Source organism: Lithobates pipiens, unplaced genomic scaffold (assembly GCF_037356315.1).
Source record: "Lithobates pipiens isolate NorthernLeopardFrog02 unplaced genomic scaffold, aLitPip1_a1.2 Scaffold_3, whole genome shotgun sequence".
Classification (NCBI taxonomy): Eukaryota; Metazoa; Chordata; class Amphibia; order Anura; family Ranidae; genus Lithobates; species Lithobates pipiens.
The window spans coordinates 7,603,807-7,627,255 of record NW_027507790.1 but is presented as its reverse complement, the minus strand read 5'-3'; the positions used below and the strand labels follow the sequence as shown (position 1 = coordinate 7,627,255).

At 43.2% G+C, this 23,449-nt stretch overlaps 1 protein-coding gene across 7 annotated transcripts in view; it reads left to right on the top strand.

Moving 5' to 3' along the window:
* MTMR3 (myotubularin related protein 3) overlaps positions 1-23,449 on the top strand; it is a 150,476-nt gene that overhangs the window by 123,487 nt on the left and 3,540 nt on the right. For 2 of the 7 annotated variants that reach the window (XM_077461210.1, XM_077461211.1), the window contains exons 15-20: positions 4,352-4,522; positions 6,718-6,863; positions 8,137-9,421; positions 9,782-9,892; positions 11,098-11,186; positions 11,333-11,359. In XM_077461210.1, coding sequence (XP_077317336.1) covers positions 4,352-4,522; positions 6,718-6,863; positions 8,137-9,421; positions 9,782-9,892; positions 11,098-11,186; positions 11,333-11,359 — 1,829 coding nt within the window. Of the gene's footprint in view, positions 1-4,351; positions 4,523-6,717; positions 6,864-8,136; positions 9,422-9,781; positions 9,893-11,097; positions 11,187-11,312; positions 11,360-23,449 lie in introns of all 7 variants that reach the window. The other 5 variants (XM_077461216.1, XM_077461213.1, XM_077461212.1 and 2 more) reach the window with 5 other exon arrangements.

Sequence of the window (23,449 nt, the reverse complement as noted above, 5' to 3'; positions counted from 1 at the left end):
TAAAGGACCAATTTAAGGTCCTTAAAGAGGTTCCTGCACAACAAGCCCGGGAATTGGCCAAATTACCAAAAGCATTATGCTTTGCCAAAAATGCCATTAAAGATTCTATTCACCAGGCGTCTCGCCTCACGGCTATGCTACTACATATGCGTACAATCCTGTGGTTAAAAAATTGGTCAGCCCAAGCACCATGTAAAAAGCTCCTGACTGGGTTCCCTTTTCATGGGGATTAGCCCATGGGGATCAGTCAAAAGAAAGTATATATGCCCTTCATTTAAACTGGCTCTTTCTCATGCGCCAGGGGCTTCCGCCTCTAGGCAGTGGCGACGGCCTGAGCCATCACACTCTAGAGGAAAACCTCAGGGTCAGGCCCAGGCTCAAAAAGTCCTGGGGCCAGTAACCTGCAAAGCAGAATACTAAGGGTTCATCATGGAGAGCCAGGGTGGGGAAGATTTCTGCAGTTTTCAGAGGTCTGGTAAGAGGAAATTCAGGACAGATGGGTCATCTCCATCTTAACTCTGGGGTACAAGCTGGAATTTCTGGACTTTCCACCGTCTCGTTTCCTGAGGTCAAACGTTCCCAAAGATCCAGAGAAAAGACAATCTGTTTCGGGCACTAGACCGATTAATGGCTCGGGGTGATTATGCAGATCCCCCACATAAGAGCAAGGTTTGGGATTTTATTCAAACCTCTCCACAGTACCAAAACCAAATGGAGATGTCAGACCCAGATCTAAAGAATCTAAATTGGTTCCTGAAGATCCACTCCTTTCGCATGGAGATGATCCGGTCAGTAGTTTTTATCCTACTAGAAGAACTTCTGGTGTCTATCGACATCAGGGATGCATATCTGCATGTTCTATATTTCCCGCTCACCAAAGGTTTCTGCAGTTTGAGGTAGAACAGCAACATTTCCAGTTTGTAGCCTTGCCCTTCAGGCTAGCTACAGCGCCCCGGGTGTTTACAAAAGTCCTGGCCCCACCTCTAGCCAGGTTAAGGGCACAGGGCTTAACAGTCTTGGCGCACTTAGACGATCTATTGCGTTTAGAGAAAAGCGTGTGCATTACAACCAGTTACCTGGAAAGTTTGGATTGGATTCTCAACCTAGAGAAATCTTCCTTAAAACCGATAAAAAGGCTGGAGTACTTGGGACAGATCATAGACAGAGCCCAGAAAAAGGTGTTCTTGCCTCAGGCTAAGATCAACTCCATAAGAGAGCTGGTGCGCATGGTCAGGTCAAAAGGTGATCCCTCCATTCGCCTTTGCATGAGGTTGCTAGGAAAGATAGTGGCTTCATTTGAGGCGGTTCCCTATGGCCAGTTCCGTTCAACACTGTTGCAAAACGGTATCCTTTCTACACGGAACAAAACAATTCAAGGTTTAGACTTGCCAATGTGGCTGTCTCCAAGGGTGTCCCAAAGCCTCAGTTGGTGGTTACTAACCCAGAATCTGCTGAAAGGAAAATCCTTCAGACCAGTTATTTGTAAAGTGGCAACGACAGATGCCAGCATTTCAGGCTGAGGAGCAGTACTAGAAAAGACAACTGTCCAGGGACAGTGGTCAAGAGCCAAAAGAACCTTGCCTGGCTCTGAAGGCTTGGACTTCCAGGTTACAGCCCATTAAGTTATAAACTTAGGCTCTGTATCCCATGATGTACAATAAAGAAAATAGGAATTTTATAACGGCTTACCTGTAAAAATCCTTTTCTTGGAGTACATCATGGGACACAGAGGTCCTTCCCCTCTTTTGGAGTTTAAGTATATTGCTTTGCTACAAAAACTGAGGTACTCATGGGTTATATAGGGAGTGAACTTCCTGGATTGGGTATACCAGTGTCCACCATGAAGGTGCCTATATACCCATTAAGTTAACTTTGGCTCTGTGTCCCATGATTTACTCCAAGAAAATGATTTTACAGGTAAGTGGTTATAAAAAATCCTATTTTTTTTTTTCAGGAACTATTTAGAGGTAGATGGTCAATGTACCTTTAAGGGTATGTTTGCATAGGAGTTTAGCTATACTGTGAATCCCAGTGGCAAGAATCTTCTGAATATGACGGGGTATCCGTGCCGCAGCTGTTCGTGACTGTCCGCACAGCAAGCAAAAACTTGCAGTGATCATGGCTGGATGCAGCTATCTGCACACAGCTGTTCACCCTACATGGCTAAACACCTGTGGGAATGCAGCCTTCAGAAAAAAGTTAGTTTTTTTGCTGTCCTTTCCCCCTCCTTTCGCAATGGAGTATAACTATACAGCACTTCCAAGAAGTGAATTCCGTATGAATGCAGATCAGGTGAAATTTCATGAGACAATTGAGTCTATTCCAAGGTCTTGCAAGATTTTTTTCAGTTCTGCATTCCCTAGGATATAGCCAGAGAGAGTGATGTCTTGGGTGGAAAAGTAAAGCCTAGTACGCACAATGTCCAGCGACATCGGTTGGTTCAATAAAAAAAACTGGCCGACATTCAGCCCATGTGTATGGCAGTTCAGCCACCTTCTGTTGGACGTACATGCTGGAAAACCAGCTTTGACCGCAGTGTTCTGGCAGGGGGGCCACCCCCCTCTGTCAAAACGCTATAGCTTAGTGGAGGAGATTTATGTACTAACATTTGGATTGTTAGTACAGCGGCTCTGACCGGAGCTGTCTTACTGAAAGAAAAACTAGTAGCGTGTACTAGGCTTAACCACTACAATACAGGGCACTTTCACCCCCTTCCTTCCCAGCCCAATTTTCAGCTTTCAGCGCTCTAGCGCTTTCAGTGACAATTGCGCGGTCATGCTACACTGTACCCAAATGAAATTGTTATCATTTTGTTCGCACAAATAGAGCTTTATTTTGGTGTTATTTATTCACGACTCAGTTTTTTTTTTTTGCGATATAAGCGCAAAAAAAGCGGAAATTTGGAAAAAAAACAATATTTTCTTTTTTCTATTTGAAAAGAAATCCAATAAAATCAAATTTTGTCATAAATTTAAGCCAAAATGTATTCTGCTACATGTTTTTGGTAAAAAAAATTCCGTTAAGTGTATAATAATTGGTTTGTGTGATCACGGACATATGTACGCAAATGATCATGTACATATGTGTGCAGGTGATCACGTACATATGTGTGCAGATAATCATTGGGACGTGTGATTTTAGTGGGACATATGTGGGGGACATGTTTTTATTATTAGGGACATGTGTTTTTATTATTTGGGGACATGTATGTTTTGGGGACATGTGTGTTTTGGGGACATGTGTGTTTTGGGGACATATGTGGGGACTGTGTTTGTACTGTGTGGTGTGTTGTGTGTTTACACTACACTGATGATCAGTGAGTAAAAAGCAGCCCATACTCACTGATCATCAGCCGGCTGCAGCGTTCTGCTCTCCTCTCCTCAGCGGTGACTTCCGTGTGAGGAGAGGAGAGCCGATTGCCTAGCAACCGGCTGTTTACATCACATGACGGCCGTGATTGGACACGGCCGTCATGTGATCAGGAGGGCCAATCACAGAGCCCTCCTGCCGATCTGAGATGTGCCGTGTCCGGGTGACACGAGCACATCGGGATCGCGCCGCTGCGCTGGCACGCGATCCCGCTACTCCTGAATGACGTTCCTGAATGTCCTATCAGGAGTAGACGGCTCCCACCCGGCCGTATATATGCATTGGCCGGGTGGGAAGTGGTTAAGGTAGGTGTAACTTAACACTTTATTTTTTATTTTTACAGGTAAGTTTTATGTTTGCAGGGTCTGATTTTAAAAATTACTAGACCACTCATGGTTTCAATCACTGACTTTCTGGTCTCTCCACAGTATCCTGACAAAGCATGGTGTAAACCTCTTGGTATTAGAAGAAAGTATAATAGTGATATTTTATTTAAATCCATGATTCATAAAACCAGCAAAAGACAAGTACATACTGGTCCAGTTATTTTTTATTTTTTGTTCACGTGCATTATTTTGGAAGTGACCTACTCAAGACATAATTCTAGGTCAACAGTCTAGGCAACCTTTTGCATACTGTATTCATTTGCATTAGTCCCTGTATTCACATGTGCGTGTATGCACACAAATTTAAACAGGAACCAATGCCAACATGACTTTTGTCAAATGTGAGAAAAAAAAGCAAAGACCATTTATTAGTTATGTTTTCAGATTTTTTGAGTGGTCAAATAGCCAGGTGGAATTGCTGTTTCCTAGAAGACTTATGGAGGGATCATTTCTCAGTAGCATAGCAGTGTTCAGCAGTATGAAAACTTCAATCTTTTATTTGCTTTTTTTACAGTTTTTAGTTATCTTTTTGTATTCCACATTTGCTGCTGTGTGTGCATAATGTAGCGACTTTATCTAGCCTCTCTTGTGCTCAGGTGAAATTGGTACAGCACACCTACTCTTGCCTGTTCGGGACCTTCCTGTGTAACAATGCCAAGGAAAGAAGTGAGAAACACATACAAGAGCGCACTTGTTCGGTCTGGTCACTTCTGAGAGCTGGTAACCGTGTTTTCAAGAATTTGCTGTATTCCTCTCAATCAGAAACAGTAAGTTGGTTGTTCATGCAAAGTTGCTTTTTATACAGTGAATCCTACCTGTCCCATGTTTATCTTTTCATTGACACAAGCTCGTTATGCTTACTTTTTCTGTTGTATGTTACCTTTTAAAAGTAATACAAAAAAATGTATACTTAGTGCTGCTCCAATACCATAAATCAATGAGACATAATCTACAATGCAAGCATATAATTCATAAAGTGCAATGAAAGCTAAAGTCCATCTGTGTAAATAAGTGCCAATGTGTTTAATTTCATGCTTGTGAGGATTCCAGTGCTCCCCTTCTGGGTCTCCACTCACCAGCAGTAAGCTTTAAAACCGCAAGATCTTTATGCTACATCAATGGTTATGGTATCTCCTTCCAACAGTAAACTTTATAGGATTCCAAGTTCTTTATCCACATCTATGGCTTAGATATCACCTTTACTCAAGTAAACAAATCTCCATTGTGATGGTATGGATATAAGGTATACCAATTGAGAGAGATTTACTTAGTGCAATATTGCCAAGATTGTTTAACCACTTACAGACCGGACCATTTTGCTGGTCAAAGACCAGACCACTTTTTGCGATTCAGCACTGCGTCGCTTTAACTGACAATTGCGCGGTCATGTGACGTGGCTCCCAAACAAAATTTACGTCCTTTTTTTTTCCCCACAAATAGAGCTTTCTTTTGGGTGGTATTTGATCACCCCTGCGGTTTTTTTATTTTTTGCGCTATAAACAAAAATAGAGCGACAATTTTGAAAAAAACGCATTATCTTTTACTTTTTGTTATAATAAATATGCCCCAAAAATATATAAAAAAAAAACCTTTTTTCCCTCACTTTAGGCCGATGCGTATTCTTCTACATATTTTTGGTAAAAAAAATCGCAATAAGCGATTGGTTTGCGCAAAAGTTATAGCGTTTACAAAATAGGGATATTTTTATGGCATTTTTATTAATTTTTATTTTTTATTTTTATTGTGACTGCAACATGGCGGACACATCGGACATTTTTGACCAATTTTTGGGACCATTGTCCGTTATACAGCAATCACTGCTATATAAATGCAGTGATTCCTGTGTAAATGACACTGGCAGTGAAGGGATTAACCAGTGGGTGGCAGTGTAGGGGTTAAGTGTTCCTAGGGGTGTGTTACTAACTGTGGGGGTTGGGCTTTCATTTAGTGAACACTGATCTCTGCTCCAATCACATGGAGCAGAGATCAGCGTCACTAGTTGCTAGGCATAATGGAGAAATGCTGTTTACAACGGCATTTCTCAATTCAGCCGTCCCGTCAGATTATCGCGGGTATGCCCCCGGCGATCGAGTCCGCGGGACCCGAGAGCGGACTCGCGGGGATCCCGACCGACACGCGAGCACGGCGGCGTGCTCGCGATGGCAGGGCGGCATTGAAGATTGGACGTACCTGTACGCCAATATGCCTACCCGTGCCATTCTGCCGACGTACATCGGCGTGCGCTGGTCGGGAACCGGTTAATAAAACGCAAACGTATGTATTTACATTAAGGTGAAAGCATAAGGGTATGGCGTGCTGCCAGCCATCACACTGTGTAGCATAGCTCGTCTCCGCTTGATGCATTTCCCACTTGTCAGTTTTTATAAATTAACTAATGGTCATAAAATAGTTTTCTTGTACTGTGAGAAATGTGGAATATTTCAATTAAGGTACCAATTGTTTAGTTTTTAAAGATGTGTTTCCGAACATATATGGCTATAGACCTAGGTGAATATCTGGTTAAAATGGTAGTAAACGCAAAAAAAATGTGATCCATCTGCAGTTTTATGCCATAATGTGCTTGTATGCATCACATAGACTTGGCTATCAAGCTGTGCCCTCCAGCAGAGCGTGTTTTCTGCTTCAGGCGATTCCATCCTCCCCCCGGTTTCCCTTCCCTTGTCTGCCTGTTTGAACGGCAGGATTATGATGTCACTACCATGCATGGGAATCACATCGCTCTCTGCATTCAGGGCACACTGTGTGCCCTGAAGCACAGCGCAATGACCTAATCGGCTCCTGCCAATGTGAATATTTCCTAAACTATACACATTTAGGAGATATTCACTGTACCTACAGTTAAGACTTATCATAGGTTTACCTGTAGGTACAAGTGAAAAATCTGACTTTACTACCGCTTTAAGGAACCTAATGAGCAACACCTTAAATTTTGTTTTCTTAGGTTCTGCATCCTGTGTGCCACGTCCGCAATCTGATGCTGTGGAGTGCAGTTTACCTTCCTGGCTCATCTCCATCCACACCTAGTGAAGAATCTTGCATTCCCTACCCAAGTCCTGGTTCTGCCACAGAGGAGCCGCCACATGGCAGGTGAGGACAAAGTGTGAATGTAGGTCTTCTCTCCTAATTGCAACCAAAGGGATTTCTTCTGATGTCCTTATATTATTATTAATACAGGATTTATATAGCGCCAACCGTTTGCACCGCGCTTTACTAAATGGTGGCAGACAGTACACTTTCAATACAAATCAATACAGGAGGGAATGGAGGGACCTGCTTGTTCAAGTGGAACAAAAGAGGTGTATGTGTGTGTAGATATATGATATATGTGTATGTGTGTGTGTATATATATGTATATATATGTATATATATATATATATATATATATATATATATATATATATATATATATATATATATATATATATATATATATAAATTCACAATTATACCTAACTGTTACCACTTGTGGTTGTACATCTGTATATTTGCCCTGTTTTATATTTATATACAAAATATGTAGCAGAAGCATATTCTAGATTGTCTCCATAATTGCCTGTTTGTTTTCTATACATTTGCTCTAATCTAGGGGTGAACTGCAAGGCATCATGCACACTGGTTTTGTGACCTTTCCTCCTTTTTCTAGGACTCCCTTCCTCCTGGCAGCATAGAAAAATACTTGATACTTGTAAGTGCGCGTAACGCATGTAGGTGCAAACTAATTGCATTGGCCAGAATAACCATTTATTCTGGCCATTGAAATTAACGCTTAAACACTAAATGCTCCTAGTGCTTAGGCGTGTTTTAGATATGTTCAGGCACATCGTGGTTTTTTTTTCCTGCCAGAACTCTGCTGCTCTTGGACACATTGGCTGGGGAGTTTTTTTCAGTTTTTTTTTCTTTTCTCTTTTTTTCTTCTCTCTAAGAAGGCATGTTGTTTTCTCCCCTTATTCCCACTATGTAGTGATCTGCACCTGAGTGGCCAATTGCCAGGGTCAAGCACTCCCATGCATACTGAGCTTTTCATAGAATAGTTTACTCTGGCAGGTGTACAGGGTAAAATGAAAATCAGTAGCAAAGGAGATGGATGGTCAATAGAACCTGTTACTTTGCCATGAATCAGAAAATTTCAAACTATCCCATGAGACAACTGGGGGTCCAAGCAGAATTTATCATGTAAAGTTCTCTTGCTAAAAGTTTTTTATTTTATTTTTTTTTTATTTTTTTTTTTTGGTAACTTTAGTTCTGTAACTTCTCATTGCAGGGCGTGCAGCCTATGTGTAGGATACTGTTTATGAATCTACTGTTGTCCAAATTTTCTATGGGCTTACGAAGTAGTTTTTCTCTCATGGTGTCATTTTAGGTTACCGAAGACAAGATCATATGATGACCTTCCAACGGCTTGCGAATTAACTGTTCCAAGTGTAAACAGACGAAGCAGTGACCCCAGCCTAAATGAGAAGTGGCAAGAGCATCGACGTTCTCTGGAGTTAAATGGCTTGGCGAACTCTGCAGAAGTAGGGCAGGAAGGAGAGAGACTCCCTCTGGGGGCACAGCTTTCCATGGCAGCTGGTGTTGGGGAAGGGCAAATGGAAAACATTTTACAGGAAGCCAGCAAGGAAGAAGGAGGGGGGGAAGAGCAGGCAGGAAAATTGATAAATGGGTCAGTGGACAGTCATATAGAGAAATCAGAAAAAGCACAGGAAGAGCCAGAGAAAGCCGAGAAGGGGGGCCCATACTTGAATGGTGACACAGTAAGGGGGGAAATGGATGGGGAAGAAGAGAGTGTCAGTCTGATGCCAGGTCAGTTATGTTCAGAAACTGACCACCCAGAGCATGGAACTGACACATTTGAGCAGTCTGTGAAAGACTTGCGTGCTAATCAGGTATGTGAGCCTGAGGAACCGCAGAATCGGACTGCTGAGAAATCATCCTCTGAGCCAGAGGAGAATGAGCAATGTGATAAAAGTGGGTCGAATGAGCTCCAGAGTAGTCCCACAGGTGATTCTGCTAACAAAATCTCATCACACCTTGTACTTGATGGCTCCACAGAAACGTTAACAGATGATCATTCACCTCCCTGGTCCAGCAAGCTGGACCATGTGACTGCAGCAAATGAACTTGCACAGAAACCAGAACCTGTATCTGATGAGGGCATCGTTATGATGGGCTTGTGTGGGCTTCAAAATGAAAGGACGTGTTCTCCTTTTCCCCTTATCCATAGTGCCTTTCCCCCTTCTGAATGCAATGCACAGACTGTATGGAATAGGGACCAATCCTCACCTCATATCCTTGATGGACCATGTCTTAGTGTGGACAATCATCGGGGAAAGCAAACCTTGTCACGTCAGAATTCTTGTTCAAACAACCCCCAAATCCACCTCAGAAACACCCCACACAAGTGCCCTTTGCACAGTTGTGAGAGGCACCGCATAGGGAGCACTCCAGAGCAGCCAGCCCGTAATCACCTGGATGATGATGGGATGCCATTGTATGTGGATGCTATCCAACAAAGACTGAGACAAATGGAAAGTGGCCACCAACAGGAAGTGGAAACCTTGAAGAAACAAGTACAGGAACTACGTTGTCAACTTGAGAGCCATTTACACAACAGCCCTCTGCGTTTCAATGGGGAATATACAGATGAGGTGAGTTCTGATGTGCTGATTAGATATGAGTGTCAAAGCATTAAAATGTGGTGTTAAATTAACCCTGATATTAAATCCTGTGCAAGGAGGAATAGTAATTAGAAAGCTGACTTCTGTTCTGGGCTTGTACCAATCCAAACAGCAATCTGACTTTCTCTATGGACAGCATACACTGTTCAGACACACAAAATAAAGCCCAACGCTTCTTTGCAGTGTTGAGATGCTGTATTCCTGCTGTGACTTGTTTCCGCTAGGCTGTGCTGATATTCCATGCATTAAGTGGTCGCTGTAACGCTTATGCACACTTATATGTACATTTGTATGTTTGCAAATTTCTTATTGTGGTTTTACCCTTTGCAGACCTCAATTCCTGACTCTGAAAGCAATCGGGACCCTAGCTGTTTGTCGGGCTGCAGCACAGAGCCTTTCTCTGAGGCCAACTGGGAGCAGGTGGACAAGAGGGACACTGAAGTAAGCCTTCCTGTCCTCTTCACCTTCCCAAAGCGTTGCATAGGTGCCATTTGCAAACTGTGTTTCCCTCACTTTAGTCTTTCCTAGTTATGAACTTGCAATCGCAGCAGAAGACCTCACTGTAGTTTTTATACCAAGTAAACTGAGCATCTGATGATAAAAGGCATAGGCACAGTTGCTTACCTTTATGTCAAAATGATGAGTGGATGCAGATATAAGATCTATATAAATATTGGGGAAGATTTTCTAAAACTGGTGCAACTGTGTATAGTAACTGATCAGCTTCTAGGTTTTATTGTCAAAGCGTCATTGAACTAGCTGAAGTTAGAAGCTGGTTACTATGCACAGCTACGTCATAGTCTGTGTACCAGTTTTAGTATATCTCTCCCACTGTCTTTCCTTTTTTTAAAGTTGAGTTTAGTTTCACCATGAGTCTTCCTGTTGGTCAGGGAGTCTACCGATCTCCTATATTTTTATGATAGTCTCAATTTGAATTTGCCAGGTTTGTTAAAGGTTTACTTTAAAGAGCAAATTCAGATCATGAGTTTAGGTGGAGCCAATCTACCAGCAGATGTGAGCGCTGCACGTTGTGGTTCCTACACTCCTCTCTACTTACATTATCAGACCTACAGAAGTCTGTGGGGACATAAAGCTGCAGGTCAAATGGGTCCTGCAAACCTTTTCCGTTTAAACATACATCAGCAAAGCGGTAATACAAAAGAATTTGCATTTTCTATATGATGCATGTATATCATAAATATTCTGTGATATTTTTATTTTTTTTCCTCTTCACCATTTATGCTTGATCAAATCTTTAAAAAATATAAAGGCATGTGGTATCCCATTTATAGATAAAGTAGCTTTCCCTTGTTTTCTGAAGGTTTGTACATTCAGTGCAAAACATAATTGCAACAGGAACTTTTTCAATAAATGAGTGGCCCATGGATTTCCCTGTAACAAACCCCCTGCCCACATGCACCCACACAAATTTTTAGGGAATGTAGCGTTTTTAGCTTCATTCTCCATAATGCAACATGATCAATTAGACTCCTCATAATGTCCATGGCTAGTTGGGTGAATATGGACGTGCAGAAATGTAATTGCAGAAGTCACTAGCGTATTTAGGAAGTTGTGGGTGATTGTGTAAAATCTAAATTTGGCATTTTATTTTATTGCCAATAAGTTTATTTTCTTCTGTCTCATAGATGACAAGATGGCTGCCAGATCATCTAGCAGCAAACTGTTATAACTGTGATGGCAAGTTTTGGTTGGCGAGTCGAAAACATCATTGTAGGTAAGAAATAGAATAATCTTTTCCCACAAATAAACTTGGCTTTTGTTTATATTTTAACTAGAACTTTGAGCATTTACTAGCTCCACTATATGATACACCATTTGATACAATGTACTTTTATCTCAGCCATGTCTCGCTCCTTGCAGGAATACAGATGCCATGACTGAAACGTGGTGAGCTTTTGTTAAAACTAACGGTGCTTGTCCTTTCCAACCCTGCTTCCTTTACAGTCACAGCACACTGTGGGCCTTATTGACTAGTGGACTGCTCGGGCCAAAACTGCATGTAACCTGAGAAAGGTTAATGGAAAGCCACAACTAATCTTAGTCTTGCTAGAAGCAGAAGTCGTAAAAAGTATTAGAACAGAAAAGTGAAATATATGAAAAGGTAGCATTGCTGTACAAGGTCATACCAGTTTCATGTACTGTACACTCGACTAAACTACGCAAATGTGCATGACTTTTGCCTTCTAATTAACTTTTGCTTATAACTTTTTGTATAGGAATAAAAATGTTTCAGTCATGATTAAGTACTATGACGTTAAAACACTTGTTCATAAACGATACACAACCTCCTCCACTGTACAGTAAGCACTACTCTTCTCACTCCAGTGTAATTGCACAAATTGTTCATTGTTCAAACCCCATCTGCACGGGAGGCACCATCCAGTACCTAAAGCCAGGTATACATGTACTGAAATTTAAACTGTTAAGCAGGAACCGGTAGCATTTCGGTCTGTGCGCACCCGTCTGTTCAGCAGAAGCTGGTCATTAGGCCGGTTTCCATTATGGTCCTGCTGGAAAACCTGTATTTGATCAGCATATGCAGCCAATGGCTGCAACGCTGATCAGTGTATTCTGATAGAGCATGGGGGAGGCCCCTACTTTCACATCACTTGTGTGCATGTGGCGATCTGTCAGTTTTTTTCGTTCAACCCATTGGTTGACCAAAAAAAAAAAAAAACGGTTTATGCCCAGCAGAGTAACTCCACTTTTGTGGACAAAACATTTCCTTCTGGGTGATCTATGTACATTGCAAGAATTTTAACCACTTGCTGACTGCCTACTGTAGATGTACTGCGGCAGGTCAATGCCATTGCGCAAATCGCTGCACCAGTACGTCATTTCCTGCAATAGTCACTGAGAGTCATAAGCCCTACGCAGATTGGACACGGGATGCTAATCAGCGAGCCCAAAGGGCCCGATGTCTACCGTCCACCCGCAGTTGTTCCCCAGAGCATCAGACAGGCTATCTGCCTATGTAAACAAGGCTCATCACTGTTCTGACAGGGGAGAAGATGGAGATCTTGTGTTCCAGCTAAGCTGGAACACCATCTGTCTTCATCCAGTCAGAGCAACCCCCACTCAGTTAGCAAGCACCGGCTAGTTAACCCCTTGAGCACCCTGGATGTTAACTCCTTCCCTGCCAGTGTAATTTGTATAGTAACAGTGCACATTTTTAGCACTGTAGTAATGTCACTGGTTCCCCAAAAAGTCAGGTGTCCAATTTGTCCACCGCAATGTTGCAGTCCTGCTAAAATTTACTGATCGCCGCCATTACTAGTAAAAAAAATAAAGAAAAAATGCCATTAAAAGTATCCCATAGTTTGTAGACTTTGGCGTAAATCAATCAATATACGCTTATTGGGATTTTTTAGCAAAAATATGTAGTAGAATACATATTGGCCTAAATTGATGAATTTTTTTTTTATTTTTATTTTTTTTAATATTGGATGTGTTTTATAGCTGAAAATAAAAAATATTTTTTCTTTCAAAATTGTTGCGTTTTTGTTTTGTTTATAGCGCAAAAAATAAACTACAGGTTATCAAATACCACCAATATTAAGCTTTTTTTTTTTTTTTTTTTTTTTTTTAAAGGACATTCATCTTATGTGGGTACAGCGTTGCACGACCACGCAATTGCTACTTAAAGTAATGCAGTGCCGTATCGCAAAAAATGGCCTGGTTATTAAGGGGGAAAAAAACCTTCCAGGGCTGAAGTGGTTAACATCCTTTTTATTGCAGATTCCTACCTTTTTAGTATTCTAGAGAAAAGGCTGTTTGTATTCATGTGTAATGTGAATGGGTGTGAATTCTCAATCGGCTGCTGCACTAGCAAAATTCGAATGAAGAAAGCGATGGGGGTCTAAATCTCTTTAGACATTGTTTCACTTTGAGTTTCCCACCAAAAATTAAATTTTTGTTGCAGGGGATTCCCAAAATTTGACTTGAATCTTAGTGCAGACTTATTGGAAGATCAGCCAATCCCACAAGCAGAAAATGACATTTCTGGGGATGTTCCATACACCATCTGTGTACAGAATGCCTCCTGGTTGCCATATTGCATTTTACAAAAAACGACAGTGCTGCAGATTGAATAAGAGTAGTTTTTAAGAACATCCATTTACATTATTATTATACAGGCTTTATATAGCGCAAACTGTTTGCGCAGCACTTTACAACATTAACATGTGTAGCATTTGTATATGCTGTATTCATTTTATTTATTTTGTTTTTTCCCCGCAAAGTGGAGGAAAAAACCCTTTAACTGCTCGGCTCCTGTCTACTGCCAGTAGCAAAGATCTGTACACAAATTGGTGGTGGACTGGAATGGCAGTGACAAGTATAGAAACTGTAAAGTATTAAATCCAAAGTGTTGCCAAAAAAGCCAGTCAAGTAGCATTTTCAGCAATAATAGTGCTGCAAACCCCCTCATTAAAGATTTAGAAACACTAGTTGAGAACCACTGCTGTAGAGGAAAATGCTGCCAGTTTCTTTTGTGCTGTGGTACTCTGTTAATATTGCTTCTCTTCACAGTTCGATTTCAGACACTAGATGGTGGTGTTAGCATGTGGGGACACTGATTTTCTCTCAGTATATCTTGATGACAATGCATTAGTTGTACCATATGCTTGAAGATAAAACAAATGCTGGAAAAGCAAGGCACAGTTAATCATTTGTGCTTTAAAATAGGATCACCCAAATCTTCAGTTTTTTTTTAATCATAGTTGTCCTGTGATAAGGTGAGCCTCTCTATCCCTCAAGCATGTCAACATAGCTGTATCTTTAACATTGTGCTCCATCAGCTGCTTCCAAAGCATCCTAATCTCCCCAAAATGTGCAGGAGTTTTAAAGCGTTTATTAACCACTTTCAGACCGAACCATTTTGCTGGCTTAAGACCAGACCACTTTTTGCGATTCGGCACTGCGTCGCTTTAACTGACAATTGCGTGGTTGTGCGACGTGGCTCCCAAACAAAATGGACTTCCTTTTTTTTTTTTTCCCCACAAATAGAGCTTTCTTTTGGTGGTATTTGATCACCCCTGCGTTTTTTAATTTTTTGCGCTTTTAAACAAAAATAGAGCGACAATTTTGAAATGAACGCATTCTTTTTTACTTTTTGTTATAATAAATATCCTCAAAATATATAAAAAAAATTTCCCTCAGTTTAGGCCGATACGTATTCTACATATTTTTGGTAAAAAACGCAATAAGCGATTGATTGGTTTGCGCAAAAGTTAGTGTTTACAAAATAGGGGATAGTTTTATGGCATTTTTTTTTTTTTTTTACTAGATATTGCGGCGATCAGCGTTTTTTTTTTTTTTTTTTTTTTTTTTTTTTTTTTTATTGTGACTTCGACATTATGGCAGACACATCGGACATTTTTGACACATTTTTGGGACCATTGTCATTTATACAGCAATCACTGCTATACAAATGCAGTGATTCCTGTGTAAATGACAATGGCAGTGAAGTGGTTAACCAGTGGGTGGCAGTGTAGGGGTTAAGTGTTCCTAGGGGTGTGTTACCAACTGTGGGGGGCTGGGCTTTGTTATAGTGAACACTGATCTCTGCTCCAATCACATGGAGCAGAGATCAGCGTCACTTGTTGCTAGGCAGAACGGGAAAATGCTGTTTACAACGGCATCTCCTCATTCAGCCGCCCCGTGAGAGATGATCGTGGGTATGCCCGCGGCGATTGAGTCCGTGGGACACGTGAGCCTGTACGCCAATATGCCTGCCTGTGCCATTCTGCCGACGTACATCGGCGTGCACCAGTCGGGAAGTGGTTAAGCGTGTTTTGTCCGTAATCTTCATTCAGGACAGCCACTTTTTGAGACCTCAGCTCCTCCTATCACAGAAAACGCCACCCTAGCTTCAAGATTTAAGCCCTTTCTCACCCACCGGACTCTGTTTCGGTATTTCCTCTGGTGGGGAGACATCACTTGGAGCCAAGGCTGAACAGCAAGGGAGGTTGAGGCCATTTTTCATTGTGGGGTGAAACTGTCGTCCGTGCTGTGTGGCCATGAGGGTGCTCGAGGCTGGGCCGGAGGGCATGGTGACGTCCTGTCCGGTGTGTGGGCGTGCACTTCTGCCGGGGCAGTGACTTCCAGTTCCAGCCACGGTCTATGATAGAGGGCCAGGTTCTGGACGGTGGGAGCCTGTAACACTGGAGGGGTCAGCGAGCGGCTCAGGAAGGCATGACCACTGCGATCCCCAGCAGGAGCTATCTGGGGCAGAGGTGGCCCAGACTGCTTCTGGCAATGCCGGCACCAGCCACTAAGGTAAGAGGAACCCTGGGGTGTGGATTCCCTTTCCATATTACACAATAGCTCCACGGGTGTAGACCCCCTCTTAATGGTTGGTGGGCTTGGGAGGTGGTATTGGGACCTTGGTGGTGGTTGATCCTGGGGGCACATCCAGGAGCTTAGGAGCAGACCAGTGCACTCATGGCCCTCATGAGGGAATGCCTAATTGGTCATGTCCATGTTTAAAAAACGAAACAAAACTGTCCTCAGTGCAGTGAATGTGCCTTCTAGCACCTTTTCAGTAGGCAACCTATCATCTACTAAGCTCTGCAGATATCTTGGGCCTCCAGACAAAGCTGGAGGCTGAGCACCTTGGTGTGTGTCTGTAATCCCGGTTACTTGGGAGGCTAAGAAGGTTGTTAGTTTGTTTGAGTCCAGAAGTTCTGGTCTATCATGCACTATGTTGGAGTGGCCACACTAAGTTTAGTATAATATGGTGGCTTCAGGGGAACCTGGGGTCACTAGGTTGTCCTAAGGAGAAGTGTTAATTCCCCGGATTGGTGGTTTTAATGGTTATGGTAATTTACATGATGTGCATTTGTATAAAGATAACCTGCCTATCTCCTAGATTGCTTCTCGGAGTGGGTTTGTCTTGAATGTGCAATCTCATAACCATTCAGATCCCCCAGCCCCAGGCTAGCCCTATGCTAGCTCAGCAGAGTATTGCACCAGCCACAACGAAGTTCTGGTGGAAACCATCAAAGAATGGCAAGATCCCGGAGAGGAAACCCTTCCTTTTAAGGACCCTGAAGTGTAGGTTTCCCTTTCATGGAGGCCGGTCCGTCAGTCTGTAAGATCCTCAAACTAGACGCAGCCTTCCATCAGGTTTCCTGGCATACAGACCGCACTTTGGATAGATCCCATGGACAAGAGGATGGATTCGCTCTTAAAGGATACCCAAGACCAGTGCCGGGACAAGGTAATTTGGCGCCCAGGGCGAAGATGCCAAACTGTGCCCCCCTCCACACACACGTGCACAAACAAGATGTATGAGCATCATGTGTTAGCAAAAATACCCCCTCCAAAAAAAAATAAAAAAATTGAGCACTAATCGGCATTCTTATAAAGTGATTGGATACCTAGAATTGGCGCCCTATGAGTAAGGAATACGCAAATGAAGCTCCCAATACAAATCTGTCCCTGCTGAAATCCACCCTCCCAACACAAATCTTTTCCCCATTCTTTCGCTTCCCAAATGTTTCATGCTAGCACAGCACCCTGTTGGCACACAGCCTTACCCCTCAAATTTCCCCTCCAAGTGCAAATGCTTCCCCTCTCCAAATCCCCCCCTCCCAGCACAAATCCTCCCCTGCCAAAAATAACCCCCAGTCATTCCAACTAGCATAAATTCTCCCCCCTCTTAGCACAAATACCCATCAATCATCCCTACTAGCTCAAATCCTCTTCTCCAGATCTCTTCCCCCCCCCACCCCCAATAAGTTTCTCTACTTGCACAAATTTCCCTTCCAAATCCCTCCTCCTAACACACACACACACACACACACACACACACACACACACACACACACACACACACACACACACACACACACACACACACACACACACACAGTGCAGCACATCGCTCTGTGATGCTCTTCCTCCAATGCTCCTCCTCATGTTGTCCTGTCAGCTGAGGAGGATCCGATTTCTAAACTTGCCTGTGCGCCAGCTAGCGGTAGAGATGATGCTGCTGAAGGGGACTGGGATCTCATCTTGGAGATGCCACTGGATGTGAGCTTGGGTCTACATAATTTGTTTACCTGCCTCGTACCCACACTGCTTTCCACTTCTAGCTAGAGCCAGTCTCCTCTAGGTTGCAGTGCCACCACAGCTCTCTGCGCACCTCTGAGTCCTCTCCCCCACCACCCCACCTCCAATTGTGAGTAACATCATGCTGCCGGCCAGACTACAAGACTCCTCCATGGGGGGGAGTGAACAGTGAAGCTGACGGGGAAGAGAGGTTAAGCCAGGACTTGTGCCGGATGCAAGAGCGCCCTCGATTCACTTACAATTTTTCAGGTACAGCGGCGCCGGGTAGTGTGTGTATGACACAGGTGTGAAGCACGCTGCCAGCACTTCATCTGCGCCCCCCTTATAGAAAATCATACTGTCCAGCGCCTACGCCCCTTTCTTGCACTGGCCCTGCCTGGGACTCTACCCTGGGGTGCACACAGGGACTGGGATGATCAGTCTTATAATTTCGCATACTCTTATTGGGGGGGGGGGGGGCATATATTGCAGATGCCTCAGCGGAATTGGTGCGTATCTCTGCCAGGTCCTCAGCTCTAGTCATTGCAGCAAATAAGGCTTTGTGACTAAAGCGTGGCAGGGGAGTACATCCAAGGCTAAGCTCTGTGGGATTCCCCTCACAGGGACCTTTTGGTTCTGTTCTGCTCTGGAAACCATTTAGATCAGGCGGGAAAAGGTTTTGCGTAGGGTGTAAATGAGGGCGCAAGCAAAGAATAAGGCTAGCCCACAGAAAGTTCAGGGCCAAGATGACCAACGGTCCAAAGAGGTCTTGGTCAGAAAGGCAGGGCTAAAAAGGGTGTTTTTTTTTATTTTATTTTTCCCCCTCCCCCTCCCGAACAGCCTGAAAGACGCAATGACAGCTGAACACAGTGGACGGAAGATTGGGGGCCTTCCTCCCACAATCGGAAAGCAGTCTAATCCAATACTTTCTTTTTGGTGATCATAAGGGTTACTGGCTTGAACTTGTAAGACTCCCCCCAACAAGGCCTGGGGGAACAGAGTAACTTACAGAAGGCTCCGTATGGACTGTCTTCTCGGTAAGGTAAAGTCTTTTCCAGGAGTCTTTCAGGACAGCGCTGGTACCCACCCAAAAAATGTGTTTGCAATAAGAAGTCCCTGGGAACAGTCAGGATTCGTTTTTTTTTTTTTTTTTTTCTTTTTTTTTGTGTGTGACGTATTGTCTCCCCAGCTGGCCGAAGGAACTTTCTAAAACACAAGGTCCAGTGGGGGGGGGGGGGGGCTCAAATCTTGAAGCTAAGGCAGGGTTTCCTGTGACGGGAGGAGCCGAGGTCTCTCTACTGTAGCTGTCCTGAAAGACTCCTGGAAAAGACATTGGCGGTACGTAACTCTGATTTTTCCCTAATCGTCTTTTAGGACAGCCACCTTTTGAGAGGATAAATCGAGCGCTTCACCTTAGAGTGGGACCACCGCTTGCAGGACCCTTTTCCCCCAAAGGCCTGATCCGTAGTGGTTAACAGGTCCAACTTGTAGTGTTTGACAAAGATTGCCCCAAATCTCCTTTTCTGGGGTCCCCCCATCGGCTATCTGCTCCTTCTCTTCTTTGTCTGCCCCATAGCAAGACCTTTGCTATGGGGGCAGACAGGCAGGCTTGTGTCCAATCCGGACTGTGTGCATCCATAGACGCAGTGCAGATCAACTCAACTCAGCTCCCTCCTCGCCACATTTAATTGACATTAGCAGGAGCCAGTGTTTCTCGCTGCTGCCTCTGTCCCTGTGAGTAGTGGAAGAGGGGGAGATGAGAGATGCAGCTGGCACAGCGCTGGATCAATTGAGGTGGGGGAGCATAGCACACTTCATGCAGAGAACGCATTTCCATAGAAATACATTTACATATAAAAATGGGGACGCGTTCAATACTTTTTACCCAATGTATATATGCCATAGTTTGTGGACTCTATAAGTTTCCTACAGACTAAATCAGGGGTAGGCAACCTTTTGAGCACAGCGTGCTGAAAAATCTTTTCAAATAAATTGAGCATGCCGATTTTATAACAAAAAATGTCAACTTCACACACGCTCAATCACGTAAAGGATTTTTTTTATAAAGTAAATGCTGTAAACTACTTCAGTAATGAGAAATTGCCATCCTGCACACTCATGTCTCAGATCAGCCCCAATTCATGCCCCTTCATACCTCAGATCACTGTAAACCCCCCTTGCACATCTGCCCCACCACTGTAAACCCACCCTTGCACATCTGCCCCACCACTGTAAACCCCCCCCTTGCACATCTGCCTCACCACTGTAAAGCCCCCCCTGCACATCTGGCCCACCACTGTAAACCGCCCCCCCCTGCACATCTGTCTCGCCTGTTCCCCCTGCCCCCGCTCATCTACCCGACTCTGTTCCCCCTGCCCCCGCTCATCTACCCGACTCTGTTCCCCCTGCCCCCGCTCATCTGGCCCAAAGCTGAAAACTATCTTCCTCCATGTGGTGGGTGGGGCCATCTTTACAATGGTTTTTTCATCTTTCCAGAGCCTCCCCCTCAGTGCAGGTGTGGGGAACTCTGAATTTGGAATGCATTAGTGTCTCACTCCCTGTGCTGCTCTGCTGATGGGGAGGGAGTCGAGTGCTGGCAAAAGAGGCTTTATGTGCCATGGGTTGCCTACCCCTGGACTAAATGATTAACACTAATTTTGGTTATTTTCACCAAGGAAATGTAGCAGAATACATTTTGACCTAAATTTTATGAAAGGTTATGCAAAATGTTATAACCGAAACAAACATTTTTTTTATTTTTTTGGTTAGTAAAGCCCATTGGTGATTAAATACCACCCAAAGACAGCTCTATCTGTCAAAGTGTGAAAGCTGAAAATTGGCCTGGGGAGGAAGGAGGTAAAAGTGCGCGGTATTGAAGTGGTTAACCCAACTGAGAAATGGAAGCCCTCTGTAGAACCCTGTTCTTGCTGGCAGGCTTCACCTTCCGCGGATGTGACTTTACTTTTCCAAACCATAGCTGACTGGTCAAAATCCTAAGAGATCTCACTATTGCTAAGGTTGTTTCCTTGATTATAGAACACATGGACGAAAGGGCTTATCTTCCCAGCTTATCTATCGCATGGGTCTCATGTCTGTACACATGTGCAACATACTGTAGTTGAAGGGCTACACTGCAACTATGTCTCAGAAGCATTTGATCTGCATGGCCTTAAAAGCATGTCTTTTCGGACCAACTCTTGATACTATTACTCTACTGGTGGAAAGAGCACCCACCTTCCTCAACAGAAGAAGCCAAAGGAACAGACTGCAAAGTCATCTTCTCTCATTTTATCTGTAAATTTTTTTTTGGGGTTTCTCTACTCCTGCACCCTCCATGTTGAGACCCCAAGCTTGTCTTCCAGTCTACCCACAGGGTCTGGGGCTTCAAAAGGCTCTTACGTTCTCAAAAAGGCCCCCACTTTCCAGGGAGTGTTTGTTCACCTTTCTAGAGCCTTGAATGCAGGAGGTGGTGTCCCAGGGATACAAGCTGACATTTTGCATGATTGCCCCCTCTTCAACTTCACACCTCCAACCTTCCTGTATCACTACCGCAGATTCTGTGAGAATGGCTTTAATTAACTGCAACCTGTCAACTATAACCAAACCCAAGGGAGGCATTCTCCCCATCTTGGTTCTCAAAGCTCTGAATGTCTTCAAGCCTGGAAATCCTGCTGAGCATCTACCAGGTCCACCCTTCTTTTGTGGACATTGTGAACAAATACCTGCAAGTCCCCATCGTTCCAGTGCATCAGTATTTATTACATTTTGTTGTGAGGGCTCTACACAGCAAGTTTGTGGCCCTTCCCCTTCAACATCACATCTACACCTGCAGTGCTCACCAAGGTTATGACCCCAGTATTAATCCTTCTGCGCTCTTGTGGCACCCCTATACTCGGACAGCATCCTGTTAAGGCTTTGACTGTCTAGAGTCGACACTACAGTGGATCCTAAACCTTCAGAAATTGTTACTGGAACAATGCATGTCGGTGGGGACCCCAGAAGGAGGTTTAGGGTTGCTCTGAGCAATATCATTGCACGGAGCAGGTAAGTATAACATGTTTGTTATTTTGGAAATTTAGTTTCTGCCTTCCACTTCAACCAAGACATTGTTTTTCTGTGCCTCAGTTCACCGAAAAAAGATTTTTACTCAGGCTGTGATTCTGCCTCTCAGCCCCTGCTCACTCCACTGTATCCTGGTGGCTCAGACACCATTCATCCAGTCTTTATACTCTCAAGGATTGTATTGCACCTTTGCTAGTAGAGCAGTTAGTGCTTTTTTTTTTTTTATCATAAAGCAGCTGTTTCTTAGTTACGGTCATCTGTTCACAAGGTCCACCAGGTGGACGTCACAACCTGATCTGATACCAGGTGTGTTGTCCTCATTTGGACTTTTTTTTTTTTTGTACATCCCCAATGGTCCTGTGTCCTTCAATGAATAAAAAAAAAAATCAGATTTTTGTGCTCACCAAAACCTTTTCTTGTAGTCCAATGAAGGACACAGGTCCCAAAACTGTTTATAATCTTGCTAGTGGTTCTTCTCTAAAACGGAGGCATACTGGTAGTGGGAAAAGTTAACCCACCCATAATATTTGTTTGATGTTCAGTCCTCTTGTAAGTTGTAGTATGACTAAAAAGTTAACTTCATTTTTCCCTCGGTAGACTCAAGAAAAGGATTTTACGTGAATACAAAAAAAAAAATCTTATTTTTTTTTTTTTTTTGGCACTTTTGGAAAGACCAGCATTTTAAATGGTACATAATAAAACTGCATTAAGTTACTACTTGTACCGAAAAAAAACAATATACAGGTTATGAACAGCAAGGTTGCTTGCAAAGCTTATGATCCAATTGCATTGAGGATTCTTCAACTTGTAATTTATAAAGCCTTGTACACACTGAATGTGTGTACAACTATCTGTTCTATTCAGCAGGAACTGGCTAAGGTTCGAACCATGTATAGGCATGCTGAATTTACCCCAAGTTGATTGATGAACTTGGGTACAATGAACCTGCCAGATTTGACATGCTATTATCGCTAGTGGCTGTTATAGCCATTAGCAATAATCAATGTATTATGCCAGCGGGGATTAGACACAATGGCTTGGCGGGAAGTCTTCCCCTGTCAACACTGTGTTGATGGGCGAATCAAGCACATTTCTTTCTCGCAATCCATGGCTGCAGGTAAAAAATTTACTCCGTTAATAGCCAGTACAACTATCTTTTCTTTCAACCCTGTAAGCTAAAAAAATAAAAAATAAAACTCCTAGTGTGTTCCCAGCTTAAGTATATCTGGGATTTGCAGTGCTACATGCGCCTTTTGTGTCTTGTGTGTGGAAGCTCATTGCATGCGATTTGAAACTTTTTTTACTGCATGTTGTCAGCTTATGATCAGTTGTATCCATGTAATACTACTACTAAATAACCAGCATACGTCCTTTAATGGAGGAAACATCCCAGAACAATAAGCAATCCTTTTGGTTGGATCCATTATTTCATACATATGGTCTTTCATTCATCTTGGTCTTAATCAGGCAATGGCAAATAAATGAATATAGTTTGACTAAGTCTGGTGGCTGTGTAACAAAATAGCTGTTCTGGAGCTTAGGGGTTTGGTTAATGCCATTTTTAGGGTTATGTTAGGAATAAGACCTAGTTCACACCAGTGTGATTTTGAAATCACACAACTTCAGCGTGATTTCAAAGCTGCAAATCAGTGCGATTTGCATCTCCTGATTTTCATTGCAACTTTGTTTAAAAGAAGTCTATGAAAGTGGCAGTGAGATCAGCAAAAAGTAGTGCCAGAACTTTAAGTCACTGCGACACGAGTTGTAACAATTTGAATAGCCTCATTGCCGGCAATATGGTCTGACTTATCATGCAGTTTGGAAGTGTCAAGTCACATGGTTTGAATCCCAACCACACCA